We start from the raw sequence: 13963 nt of genomic DNA, 5'->3' as shown, positions 1-13963 counted from the left end.
ATAGGATATTGGAAAAGAATCTCTGTAAACTAAGTAACAGTACTTAATGAGAGTTCGAATAAACTTAATAAAATACTATCCAAGCACTATTTAACACCGTAATAATTTTTCACTTCAAAACACAGGAGTAACAATACAAAATCCAAGTGTACATTGTTACTCCAAGAAGACAAAAACTTATTTTCGGTGTCTAAGTCACTTGGTATTTTTTATTTTTAAAATATAATTAATATTATTTTAAAAATTAGATAACTATTAAACAGGTTAAAAAGCCAACATAATTTTTCTTTTATCTAATAGCCTATACAATTAAGAGTATTTTAAAACAAATTTGAGCTTTCTATCAGGTCTGAGACTCTAGATATTGCAGTTTTTGTAAAACTAAACATCCGTTAGCTAAAAAAAACTTGAAAATTTTTTTCATTTGGAAGAATTTAATATACCTTTATGGTAATTTTTTTTTTAACATTTAGATATAATACACAAACTTATTCCAAAATTTCGTACTGATATCTTGAGTATTCTTTAATATACAAATTTTTTTAGTTGTGAGGACACGTTTAAGTTACAGTTTCCGACTGCTGAAACAACGCCAAATCTAAAAACTTTAAAAATTTATAAAAAAAGAACTATAAGAGATAGAGCAAAAAAAATTTACAAGTGCTTTCAGGATGATAAAAGAAGTAATTGTACCAAGTTTCATCAAAATCTGACATGGTTGGTGTCAAGGCCTGGGTGACTTGACATGGAATGACCCAATCGATGACGATGATGTTTGGTTTGTAGGGCGCTCAACTGCATGGTTATCAGCACCCATACAATTTCCCAACCTTTGCTCAGTCCAATCTTGCCACTTTCATGAATGATGAGGACAACACAAACACCCAGTCATCTCAAGGCAGGTGAAAATCCCTGACACAGCCGCGAATCGAACCTGGGACGTACGATCAACAGCAGCTTGTCAAAACATGATACACCCGTTCTAGCAAAGTTCCTAAATTCCCGTGGATCTCAATTCCTTCATTAACAGGGAGTAAATGTTCCTTCCTTCACCCCTTCTTCGTAGCCAGGGTCAAACCCAATTTCTACTCCTGACATTATGTTGTCATTCTCCCCTTCTCGCAGTGAGTACGGCACCCAGTGTCACAGCAAGAGCTACACAGATGGTTGTGACCTCTTTGCCCAAAATGCTGTTGAAAATGTAAACATAGGTAATCATCTGCATGTACCAGCACGACATAAACTACCAGTGTAGTCCATAATTATGTATAAACATAATGTACTTTCATTCCAGCTGCACAAGATAACAATAACTGCTTAATGAATACGAACCTAAATCTCTCAAGAGTTAAAAGTATATACTAGCTTTACAAAAATATCAACTTTCACACTCAATGATTTAAACAAGCCTGTAGTTACAAATATGTACCACTGGGGCACTGGTCCAGATTTACATGTCAGGTTGTGACAAAGCATGCTGGGATATTTTTACAACCCCTCTTGTTTTGCCATCTGCCGCCTCAACCCTCGAGCGGGCGCACCGTGTTTCATAACACGAGCGGATGCACGGAACACTGTACACATGTATAGAATAGCTTCAATTATGTTGCAAAGGTGAGTAACGTATGATCAAAATCACAGTTTAATCCTAGTTTATTTAAACAAAAAGAAAATAAACTGACATAATATGAGTGACACCGCTGTTTTATTAAATAATAATGAAATAAATTTTCAGTACAACACCCTGTTGCCAAGGACAGGTGTTCCAGAGATAGTAATGACCCACTCTAAGCATTAAGCATTGCAGTGGCATCAGATCCCAACCAGCCGCTTGTTCTATCACTAATTATATCTTAAACAACTGCCTCAATGGGGCATTAGACTAATAGCTCATAATCAGGGTCATTTTTTGCACAGATCATAATTTTTTTCTGTCTAGCTCGCTTTGTATTTTATATTACTGCTACTCACTTGGACGTGTGACAACAAAAATTATCATTGTGCTACCTGAAGCAATAATTAAGGAATAGGTCTGCAGTTGTGAAACAAAAATGGAACTGTGCAAAAATCATTTTATTTTTTGTTGGCACAATTGACACAGACTCGAGGGTTAAATTTGTTTTTTTGCTTTTAACTAATTACTATTAACATATGTGAGTATAATCTGCATTTTCATAAAAAGAGAAAGGTTGGCCTCAGTATTAAAGAACATAACACCAGATCTTATTTTGCGCTTAGTTTTATGTACGTAATTGATTTTCTAATTTATTTTCACTATTTCTAGTTAGTATCTTAGGGTGAAATCAGTGATTGTTTCGTAACTTAAATTCTGTTGTTGACATAAAAACAAATATAAATAAGTTCTAATTATAAATATTTGGAGGAACAACTAATAGTATTCTTAAAGGATCTAACTGGCTCTATTCAAAAACGTGTTAGCACAGCCAGCCCTTAATTCCAGAGTAATTAACAGTTTTGTCAGAAATATTGTTTGTGTAACGATATATGTTGATTTCGACATTTAAAAAATAATTCACCTAACTTGTAGTAGAAGAAACTGTTAAAAGAACCAATTTTTCAATGTATTCAGTTAATTTACTATTACTGTGAGGATATATAAGGGCCTTATTTTTTGTCCCGAGACAGTCACTCCACGTCCGAGTTTCAGACAAGAAACCTGTGTTTGTTAGAAAAACAACAATGCATCAACATAGCTGTCAAATAAGTGTAACACAGTTAGGCCATGCTGGTGCCCATAGTCGTACCGCGGATTTGTTTATAGGTAATGCCTTCAAAGGAGAAGTAATTGTGGGTGAGGATATAGTTGGTCACAAAACCTATAAACAAAAAACCTATACTAACTTATTCATGGGCCATCTAGAGGAATCCTTCCTAAAAACCCAGAATCCTAAACCCCTCACCTGGTTCAGATTCATTGATGACATCTTTGCTATCTGGATTGAAGGTGAGGACACCTTATTCACATTCCTCCAGACTTCTCCCCCATTTGCTTCACCTGGTCCTACTCAACCCAACAAGCCACCTTCCTAGTTGTTGACCTCCACCTCAGAGATGAATACATCAGTACCTCCGTCCATATCAAACCTACTAATCACCAGCTATACCTCCACTTCGACAGCTGTCACCCGTTTCATACCAAGAAGTCCCTTCCGTACAGCCTAGCCACCCGTGGTCGTCTTATCTGCAGTGACAAGCAGCCCCCCTCTAAATATACCGAGGGTCTCACTGAAGCCTTCACTGACCGTAATTATCCTCCCACCCTTGTAAAAAATCTCCCGTGCCTTATCTTCCCAGTCTCCCAACACCTCCCAAAGTTCCACAGTCCAGCCACAGAGGAGCATTCCCCTCTTAACTCAGTGCCATCCGGGACTGGAGCAACTGAATTACATTCTCCGCCAGGGTTTCGATTACCCCTCGTCATGCCCTGAAACAAGAAATGTCCAATCCACTATCCTTTCCACCCCTCCTACCGTGGTATTCCACCGTCCACCAAGCCTACACAATATACTCGTCCATCCTTACACAACCCATGCTCCCAATCCCTTACCTAATGGCTCATACCCCTGTTAACAGACCTACATGCAAGACCTTTCCCATACATCCTCCTATCACCACCTACTCCAGTTCGGTCACTAACATTACCTATCACATTACATTCTCCGCCAGGGTACTGACTTCCTCTCATCATGCCCTGAAATGAGAAATGTCCTGCCCACTATCCTTCCCACCCCTCCCACAGTGGTATTCCACCTACAAAATATACTCGTCCATCCCTACACAACTCCTGCTCCCAACCCCTTACCTCATATCCCTGTAACAGACCTGGATGCAAGACCTGTCCCATATGTCCTCCCACCACCATCTACTCCAGTCCGGTCACAAACATCACTTATCCCATCAAAGGCAGGGCTACGTGTGAAATCAGTCATGTCATCTACAAGCTAAGCTGCACCATTGTGCTGCATTCTATGTAGGCATGACAACCAACACGCTGTCTGTCCGCATGAACGCTCACCGACAAAGTGTGGCCAAAAAATAAGTGGACCACCCTGTAGCTGAACACGCTGCCAAACATGATACCCCCATCTCAATGATTGCTTCACAGCCTGTGCCATATGGATCCTTCCCACCACCACCACCTTTTCTGAATTGCACAGGTGGGAATTTTCCCTGCAATACATCCTACATTCCCATAACCCTCCTGGCCTCAACCTTCATTAGTCACTGTCCTCACCCATTTCAATTTTTGTTTTTATTATTATTATTATTATTTTTATTTCTCTCCTTTCCGCTACTTACCACCTCCCCCCTGCGCACCTTCTCTCCTACCCTACGTCTAAACTGCAACACTTCACTTCTCTGTTCGCCACTACCACCATACTATCCCTCCCCCTCCCCACCCAGCCACCACCCCCATCATGCACTGGTGCTGCTGCTGGCAGTGTAGTTTCAGCTATCTGAGACTGCAGATGTGTGTGTGTGTGTGTGTGTGTGTGTGTGTGTGTGTTTTTGCGCACGCGCGTGTGTAATTCTGACAAAAGCCTTAATGGCCGAAAGCTATGCTTGTGTTAACCTTTCTATTGTGCCTATCGCGGCTCAGCATCTCTGCTATATGGTGAGTAGCAACTTTCCTTCTCTCGTATTAACATTCCATCCTGGATTTTCCATTATTAAACATATAGTTCGGTAATTTTCACACCTGTCAACACTTGCTTTCTTTGGGATTGGAATTATTATATTCTTCTTTTAGTCTGAGGGTATTTCGCCTGTCACATATCTTGCTCACCTGATGGTAGAGTTTTGTCAGAGTTGGCTCTCCCACAGCTTTCAGTAGTTCTAATGGAATGTTGTCTACTCCCAGGGCCTTGTTTCAACTTGGATCTTTCAGTGCTCTGTCAAAAACTTCACGCAGTATCGTATCTCCCATTTCATCTTCATCCTCTTCCATTTCCATAATATTGTCCTCAAGAACATCGCCCCTGTATAGACCCTCTATATACTCCTTCCCCCTTTCTGCTTTCCCTTCTTTGGTTAGAACTGGGTTTTCATCTGAGCTCTTGATATTCATGCAAGTGGTTCTCTTTTCTCCAAAGGTCTCTCTAATTTTCCTATAGGCAGTATCTATCTTACCCCTAGTGAGACCAGCCTCTATATCCTTACATTTATCCTCTAGCCATCCCTGCTTAGCCATTTTGCACTTCCTGTTGATCTTATTTTTGAGACGTTTGTATTCCTTTTTGCCTGCTTCATTTACTGCATACGGCACTTTACCTGACATTTTCCTATATGCAATTACTTAAGTTATCTACATTGTGTAGTGTACTTCTGCACTAAAGTACTAAGGATCATTTGGATCTTAAGATAAACTTACCACAACTTAATACTAATGTAATATCAACTTAAGTGCGAGGAAATATTTTCAGAAGGTGTATGTAGTGTAGGAGAAAATATAGAAATGCAGTAAATGAAGCAGGCAAAAAGGAATACAAACGTCTCAAAAATAAGATCAACAGGAAGTGCAAAATGGCTAAGCAGGGATGGCTAGAGGACAAATGTAAGGATGTAGAGGCTTGTCTCACTAGGGGTAAGATAGATACTGCCTATAGGAAAATTAAAGAGACCTTTGGAGAAAAGAGAACCACTTGCATGAATATCAAGAGCTCAGATGGAAACCCAGTTCTAACCAAAGAAGGGAAAGCAGAAAGGTGGAAGGAGTGGTGGTGGTGGTGGTTGTTAGTGTTTAACGTCCCGTCGACAACGAGGTCATTAGAGACGGAGCGCAAGCTCGGGGTTAGGGAAGGATTGGGAAGGAAATCGGCCGTGCCCTTTTAAAGGAACCATCCCGGCATTTGCCTGAAACGATTTAGGGAAATCACGGAAAACCTAAATCAGGATGGCCGGAGACGGGATTGAACCGTCGTCCTCCCGAAGGAGTATATAGAGGGTCTATACAGGGGCGATGTTCTTGAGGACAATATTATGGAAATGGAAGAGGATGAAATGGGAGATACGTCCTTACATTTGTCCTCTAGCCATCCCTGCTTAGCCATTTTGCACTTCCTGTTGATCTTATTTTTGAGACGTTTGTATTCCTTTTTGCCTGCTTCATTTACTGCATTTCTATATTTTCTCCTACACTACATACACCTTCTGAAAATATTTCCTCACACTTAAGTTGATATTACATTAGTATTAAGTTGTGGTAAGTTTATCTTAAGATCCAAATGATCCTTAGTACTTTAGTGCAGAAGTACACTACACAATGTAGATAACTTAAGTAATTGCATATAGGAAAATGTCAGGTAAAGTGCAGACACTATATCGTGGCACTTGGTTGCAAGTGTAAACAAATGAAAACTGAGAATGCCTGAGAGGGACGAGCAGTGGGTAACAAGGGCCACCCCCTCTTGCCTGACTGAAGTCCATCCGCATTCTGTGCATCTGCAAAAACAGAACCGATATCCCTGGAATCACCTATTACTCCTATTTTGAGATATATTTGAACCCCACTCACTATAAGTACAGAAAAAGAATGCACAACACAGAGCAGCAGGTAACAGCTGCAGCACAATGTCACAAACATAGTTCACACCTGACTTCTACCTTTATGTTACACAACTGTAGTTCAAAAACGCCTCCACCTTTAAGTGTCCAAACAATTCATCTAGGTCGTCGTCGTCGCCCCCCCCCCCAGTACTTTTCAGTTTATATAGAATATATGCAGATGCGTGCCAAGGTGCTACTACAGATATGTCTATGTAACACAGCTTCCTGCCTTTATCTTACAGTTTTACATATTCATAATATCATTCTATTATGAAAATTACGGTGTCAAATTGAGGACGTCAGCACAATCTAACCCAACACAGATTGTAGTTATAATACACTAATGAATGGAAGACAGCTACGCACACCAAACAACATACTGCTGGGCCATGGAGCCTCTCTCATTTCCTCCCACCAATCCCAATTGCATTACTCTACAATCTACTGGCATTTATAGCATACCTAACATTCTCTCTCACCCGACTCACTATACTGATGGAACGTGTGTATAACAACATAGGAGTAACTGGGTAGTCACCAAACAAAATTCGGATATATCATTCGAAAGAAGATATCAGATCTGTGTATCGTAATAGCGGAGGAAGGGGTCATTGACCAAATCAACACACAAAAATAAAACCTTTCAATCTTCACTCCCCTAGCAAAAGTAAGACCTGCATGTCACAGACACTTAACTTTCGGTAACAATACTATGGATGGCATTTTTGTAGTTTAACGAAGTGACAGTAGCACAACACAGCAAATGACAAGTTTAAAGGTCCTCTAGACAGTATTTCAAACATCAGATGCAGCTTGGCAAAGTCGCATGTAACATCCACCGAACTGTCGCGGTGTAGACTACAAACCACACGCACAATAAAATATAAATAAACGCGACGCTATTTAGTCACATATCCCTGTTACAAATTACCTTTTTGCCGTTTAGTTCAACTTCTTTCGCCTTTGTGATATACAATTCGCGAAGTTGCGCCTTCAAATCACTATTCATTTCCAGATCGAGGAGTGCTTGTGAAATTGAAGTTTCGAAAGCGTCCGGCTCACCGCCGCCGCTTTTAATGATCTTGGCACCCGATAACATCTGAAACAAGCAAAGTACAATATTTCAGTCATTACAACAAACGGAAGCTCCACTGGCAAACTCATACAACATGCTTGGGTATGCGACTTCCACACGATATCCAACATCATCGACGCGCACAAGGCCTTAAAAATAAAATCAACGCTTCTTTCAGCAACAATAAGTAATGAATAAAGGTTATAAAATACACGCTTCTGCCAGATTAACTTACTTCAAGGCAAAATAATTCCCAAATCTAATTCAATACACAATTCTAAACGTGTACCTTGCCGTCCGAGATCGCAAAGACTTTCACCTACTACACAAAGACATAAACTTCAAAGAGCTGACAGTAGAAGACGCTACAATTTAATCTTTCACAACTGCAAATAACAAATAACAAATTTAAAATGTACTAGAAATGAGAATTTATGGCAACTAACGTACAACAAATTTTAAAAAGAATTGGAGCATAGACTAATATAATTTGAATGATAATACTGAGCATTAACTGACATGTTCATCGTTCTTTTCTAGTGTATCGGGACAAAACTGAAAACATCTTTGTCGGCCAAGTCAAAGCAGATGTTCCGTGCAGCAGTGAAAACTGACTACTGACTAGCTGTGTACTGTGAGTGGGAAGAGGATTAGTATAAACACGTGGAACATCTTGAATTGATAAGTGCGTGGTATCGTAAAACAACTACTCACGGGGGATATCTACATATGCAAACAACAGTCTTAGTATCTTTGAAGTTCACCCAAAAAAGTTTTTGCGTTGGCCCAGATTTAGAGTTGGTTGCATTAAAAATGTGTGATGTATATACTATTGTCGTGTCAGTGTACCATGCACCTGGTGTAGACTTCGATAAATTTCTCACCTAACGCGTTCGAATTCAAAAATTATCTTGTGTGGTGACTTCAGCATCCATTTAAAAGAATGCTACACTAAGGATAAAACATTAAAGTACTTGATGAGTGACTATGGGTTGTATGTGAATAATTATGAACCAATTAGAAGAGAGGATTGCCTCGACACTGGTGTCACCAACGTAAACTCCTGGGACTACAAAATACACTCCTGGAAATGGAAAAAAGAACACATTGACACCGGTGTGTCACACCCACCATACTTGCTCCGGACACTGCGAGAGGGCTGTACAAGCAATGATCACACGCATGGCACAGCGGACACACCAGGAACTGCGGTGTTGGCCGTCGAATGGCGCTAGCTGCGCAGCATTTGTGCACCGCCGCCGTCAGTGTCAGCCAGTTTGCCGTGGCATACGGAGCTCCATCGCAGTCTTTAACACTGGTAGCATGCCGCGACAGCGTGGACGTGAACCGTATGTGCAGTTGACGGACTTTGAGCGAGGGCGTATAGTGGGCATGCGGGAAGCCGGGTGGACGTACCGCCGAATTGCTCAACACGTGGGGCGTGAGGTCTCCACAGTACATCGATGTTGTCGCCAGTGGTCGGCGGAAGGTGCACGTGCCCGTCGACCTGGGACCGGACCGCAGCGACGCACGGATGCACGCCAAGACCGTAGGATCCTACGCAGTGCCGTAGGGGACCGCACCGCCACTTCCCAGCAAATTAGGGACACTGTTGCTCCTGGGGTATCGGCGAGGACCATTCGCAACCGTCTCCATGAAGCTGGGCTACGGTCCCGCACACCGTTAGGCCGTCTTCCGCTCACGCCCCAACATCGTGCAGCCCGCCTCCAGTGGTGTCGCGACAGGCGTGAATGGAGGGACGAATGGAGACGTGTCGTCTTCAGCGATGAGAGTCGCTTCTGCCTTGGTGCCAATGATGGTCGTATGCGTGTTTGGCGCCGTGCAGGTGAGCGCCACAATCAGGACTGCATACGACCGAGGCACACAGGGCCAACACCCAGCATCATGGTGTGGGGAGCGATCTCCTACACTGGCCGTACACCACTGGTGATCGTCGAGGGGACACTGAATAGTGCACGGTACATCCAAACCGTCATCGAACCCATCGTTCTACCATTCCTAGACTGGCAAGGGAACTTGCTGTTCCAACAGGACAATGCACGTCCGCATGTATCCCGTGCCACCCAACGTGCTCTAGAAGGTGTAAGTCAACTACCCTGGCCAGCAAGATCTCCGGATCTGTCCCCCATTGAGCATGTTTGGGACTGGATGAAGCGTCGTCTCACGCGGTCTGCATGTCCAGCACGAACGCTGGTCCAACTGAGGCGCCGGGTGGAAATGGCATGGCAAGCCGTTCCACAGGACTACATCCAGCATCTCTACGATCGTCTCCATGGAAGAATAGCAGCCTGCATTGCTGCGAAAGGTGGATATACACTGTACTAGTGCCGACATTGTGCATGCTCTGTTGCCTGTGTCTATGTGCCTGTGGTTCTGTCAGTGTGATCATGTGATGTATCTGACCCCAGGAATGTGTCAATAAAGTTTCCCCTTCCTGGGACAATGAATTCACGGTGTTCTTATTTCAATTTCCAGGAGTGTAATTTTGATGGCTCCATTCGATAGCAAATCGTGAGGCATTAGTTGACCACCTAAATAGTCAAATGAACAAAACATTCTGGCGGATTAAGACTGTGTGGTAGATTGGGACTTGAATGTGGGATCTTTGCCTTTCACAGGCAAGGGCTCTACCGATTGAGCCACCTAAGCACGACTCAAGACCTATCCCCACAGCTCCACTTCCTCCAGTATGTCGTCTCCTACCTTTCAAACTTCACAGAAGATTTCCTGAAAAAGTTGTGGGACCAGCACTCCTGGAGGAAAGGATATTACAGAAACCTGGCTTAGCCACAGCCTGGGTGATGTTTGCAGAATGAGATCATTCACTTTGCAACGGAATGTGTGCTGTGTAAGAGTCTACGGGTTGCACGCAGCCTTACGGTACGTAACACGCGCTCACCAGCCGACCTATCTGGAATGCTGACAATTTTCTTGGTCAGTACACGTGCGTATGGCCGCAGTGCGACGCAGGGAGTAAGTGACTGGCCGCTGTCGGCAGAGCGCCGTGTTAACTAGCGTAGCCTCGGGCGCGAATATGTCTCTTTTCTTAGCTCACCATGGAGCCTTTCGATACAACCGTAATTATGAAGTCAGACACAGTGATGATGGGTGCAAGTAGCGTCCGTGTTTTATAATCAGCCTCTGCTAATAAAACTGTTTAAACTTACCTCTTGTGTTCGCGTATTGCCGTACCTCAAGGACCCACTGCTTGCAAATCCTGACAAATATTTCATCTAATTATCATCTGGGGCAACAACATGAACAACCCCCTTATAGAAGTGATGTCAGCATGGGGATAATTATGGAAAATCTACAGCTCTGAAGAGGTGCAGCATAACGTAAACTTCGAGCAGCAGCAGCAGCATGAACATCTTCCGACTATGATGGGACATCCACCATCACCACCCCATCCGCCCCTTGCCAGAGACAGTGATTCCTGTTAGTTCCAGTGAAAATCAGACCGAAACTGACTTCGTGATAAGTGCTGTATATCGTGGGAGAAACACCAAATTACTTATTGACACAGGAGCACAGACCTCAATGTGGTGTGGCATAGATAAACGGGATAAACTAAAACCGCCGCTATTAAAAGAGCGAGGGTTAAACGGAGGAAAGCTACGTAAATATGGAGAAGTTGACATAGAATTAATTCTTGGCCAAGGCCAAGAGGAAGGTGAAAATAAAGATAAGTATACAGCAAGGGTACGAGTGGTTTCAAATAACGAAATGCCTTACGACAGTGTACTTGGATTTGATTTCTTGTCCGCTAACGAGGCAGAGATATTTGTCGCAGAAAGAAAGATCAGACTAGGCCGTAGCAACTACAACCTAGGAAATCGTTCTTCAGATCGTGCTCAAAGGAGTAGCAATACTGACGGCGTGGGAATGAATCGCCCAAACGATACATGAGTTCAAACCGTCTGAGACGATGTTCAAATTGATCAGCCTCAGCAAATTCCCAAGGGAGCAGGAAAGACAATCTACATTGAAGTTAAGTGACCCCGATTCAAGGAAGGAACTTTGTTATTAATTGAGCAATCCGAGAAAAGTTAGTTACTGGATAAAATGCATTGTTATGTTGCTAGGAGTGTAGGTGTCGCTACAATGGTGAGACAAAATGTTGCAAAAGTCCCAGTTACAATAACGAATATGAGCAATGAGGATGTTGTTTTGTCACGAGGAACGAAAGTTGCTGAAGTGTCGAGCGTAAATAACAGTGACATAATACAGATTCCAGATGAAGAAACAAATGCTGTAGTTATAAACACAGATTTTTGTAACAGTACCGCAAAACTGCATCGAAGAGACGAAGTTAATAATGAACTGAAGTGCAAGATTTGGAAGAAAATAGAACATTTGACAGCTGATGAATAGTAGATTTTAGCGCCTGTTTTGTTGGAGTATCCAGATGTATTCCGAGAACGTGCAAATTTACCTGACACTCATTTAGTTCAGCATTGTATTCATACACGGAATGCACCCCTAATTACACAGACACCTGACCGAATACCATTCAGTCAAAGAGAGTTCGTAGAAGACATGGTTAAAGAACAATTAGAAGCCGGAATTATAAAACCAAGAGATCCTTCAGACCCACCGTGGTGTTTGCCTGTTGTAATTGTAAAGAATAAATCAATTTCTGAAGAACCACAGTTTTGTTTTTGTGTTGATTACTGATCTTTGAATTCTGTGAGCACACCCAACATTTACCCCTTACCAAATTTATTGGAAACCTTAGATTATTTGGGCAGATGTCGAATTTTTTCCGTATGTGATTTAACAAGTGGTTATCACCATCCAGATGATCAATCAAAAACTTCATTTGTAACAGCAACAGAGGTATACAAGTATCTTTGTATGCCATTTGGACTTCGTAATGCTCCAGCTACATTTCAACGCCTAATGGATTCAGTTTTACGAGGGCTTACCCCAACACAAGCACTTGTTTACCTTGATAATGTAATAATTTTTGGTGAAAACAGGAAGCAGCATACTGAGAGACCACAAGCTGTTTTTGGGCGTATAAGAAGTACAAACCTGTCCTTATCAATATATAAATGTCATTTTGCACAAAGTAAAGTTAACTCTCTTGGTCATGTTATAAACAGTGAAGGTGTTCGACCTGATCCAAAATTAACTTAAGATGTAAAGAATTTTCCTGAACCACAGGATTTGAAAGAACTACAATCATTCTTGGGATTGCCAAATTTCTACAGACGATTTGTAACCGGTCATGCGAATATAGCACCTCCAATGACACAGCTACTGAAGAAAGGAGCCACATTTAATTCGTCAGCAGAATGCAAGAACTTAAAACTGCTCTAACCACAGCCCCAGTGTTAGCCTATCCGGATTTCAGTAAACCTTTTATTCTTTCAATAGATGCATCCAGTTTTGCCATAGGTGCAAACTTGTCTCAAGAAGTTGATGGTCATGAACATCCAATCTCATTTGCTTCCAGACAACTAAAAAAAAAAAAAAGCACTCCATCTTCAGGCCACGAGTGGCCTACCGGGACCATCCGACCGCCATGTCATCCTCAGTGGAGGATGCGGATTAGGAGGGGCGTGGGGTCAGCACGCTGCTCTCCCAGTCGTTATGATGGTATTCTTTACCGAAGCCGCTACTATTCGGTCGAGTAGCTCCTCAATTGGCATCACGAGGCTGAGTGCACCCCGAAAAATGGCAACAGCGCATGGCTGCCAGATTGGTCACCCATCCAAGTGCCCACCACGCCCGACAGCGCTGAACTTCGGTGATCTCACGGGAAACGGCGTATCCACTGCGGCAAGGCCGTTGCCAACTAAACAAAGCAGAATGTAATTATACTACTACTGAGAAGGAGCTTGGTGCTTTAGTTTTGGTATAACAAATAACAGATGTTTCTTAACAGGAAGAGAATTTACAGTTATTACAGATCATGTTGCACTTAAATGGTTATTGAGTTTAAAGGATCCAAGTTCCAGATTAACAAGATGGGCATTAAGACTGAGTGAGTACCAATTTTACGTTATTCACCAATCTGATAAACAGCGTGTGAATGCTGATGCAATGAGTCGAAAAGTCAATGTTTGTGTTACAATAAAGTCGAGAAGAAGAGTTAAAGGCAACGCAAGAAGAAGATCCACAATGCAAATTATGGGAAAATGATCAACGTTTTGTCGAAATAGATGGATTATTGTACAAAGTCTCAATAGAAATAAGTGTCCAAGGAATAGAAAAGCAACTGAAATCACTCAACAGAGGAAAGTACACTGGACCTGATGGGATACCAATTTGATTCTACACAGAGTACATGAA

The 13963-nt window shown here is 42.2% G+C and overlaps 1 protein-coding gene across 2 annotated transcripts in view; it reads right to left on the bottom strand.

Annotated features, from left to right (window-relative positions):
• LOC126195104 (40S ribosomal protein S7) overlaps positions 1-8045 on the bottom strand; it is a 32810-nt gene extending 24765 nt beyond the window's left edge. The window contains exons 1-2 of one of the 2 annotated variants that reach the window (XM_049933574.1): positions 7932-8045; positions 7499-7666 (exon numbers count right to left, since the gene is read on the bottom strand). In XM_049933574.1, the coding sequence (XP_049789531.1) occupies positions 7499-7666 (168 nt within the window). In that variant the 5' untranslated portion in view covers positions 7932-8045. Of the gene's footprint in view, positions 1-7498; positions 7667-7877 lie in introns of both variants that reach the window. The other variant, XM_049933573.1, reaches the window with a different exon arrangement.
• Between the last annotated feature and the right edge of the window lie 5918 nt (positions 8046-13963).

The sequence above is a fragment of the Schistocerca nitens genome, chromosome 7 (genome assembly GCF_023898315.1).
Source record: "Schistocerca nitens isolate TAMUIC-IGC-003100 chromosome 7, iqSchNite1.1, whole genome shotgun sequence".
Taxonomy (NCBI): domain Eukaryota; kingdom Metazoa; phylum Arthropoda; class Insecta; order Orthoptera; family Acrididae; genus Schistocerca; species Schistocerca nitens.
Note: the sequence above shows the minus strand (reverse complement) of the source record. Positions and strands in the feature narration are given on the sequence as shown.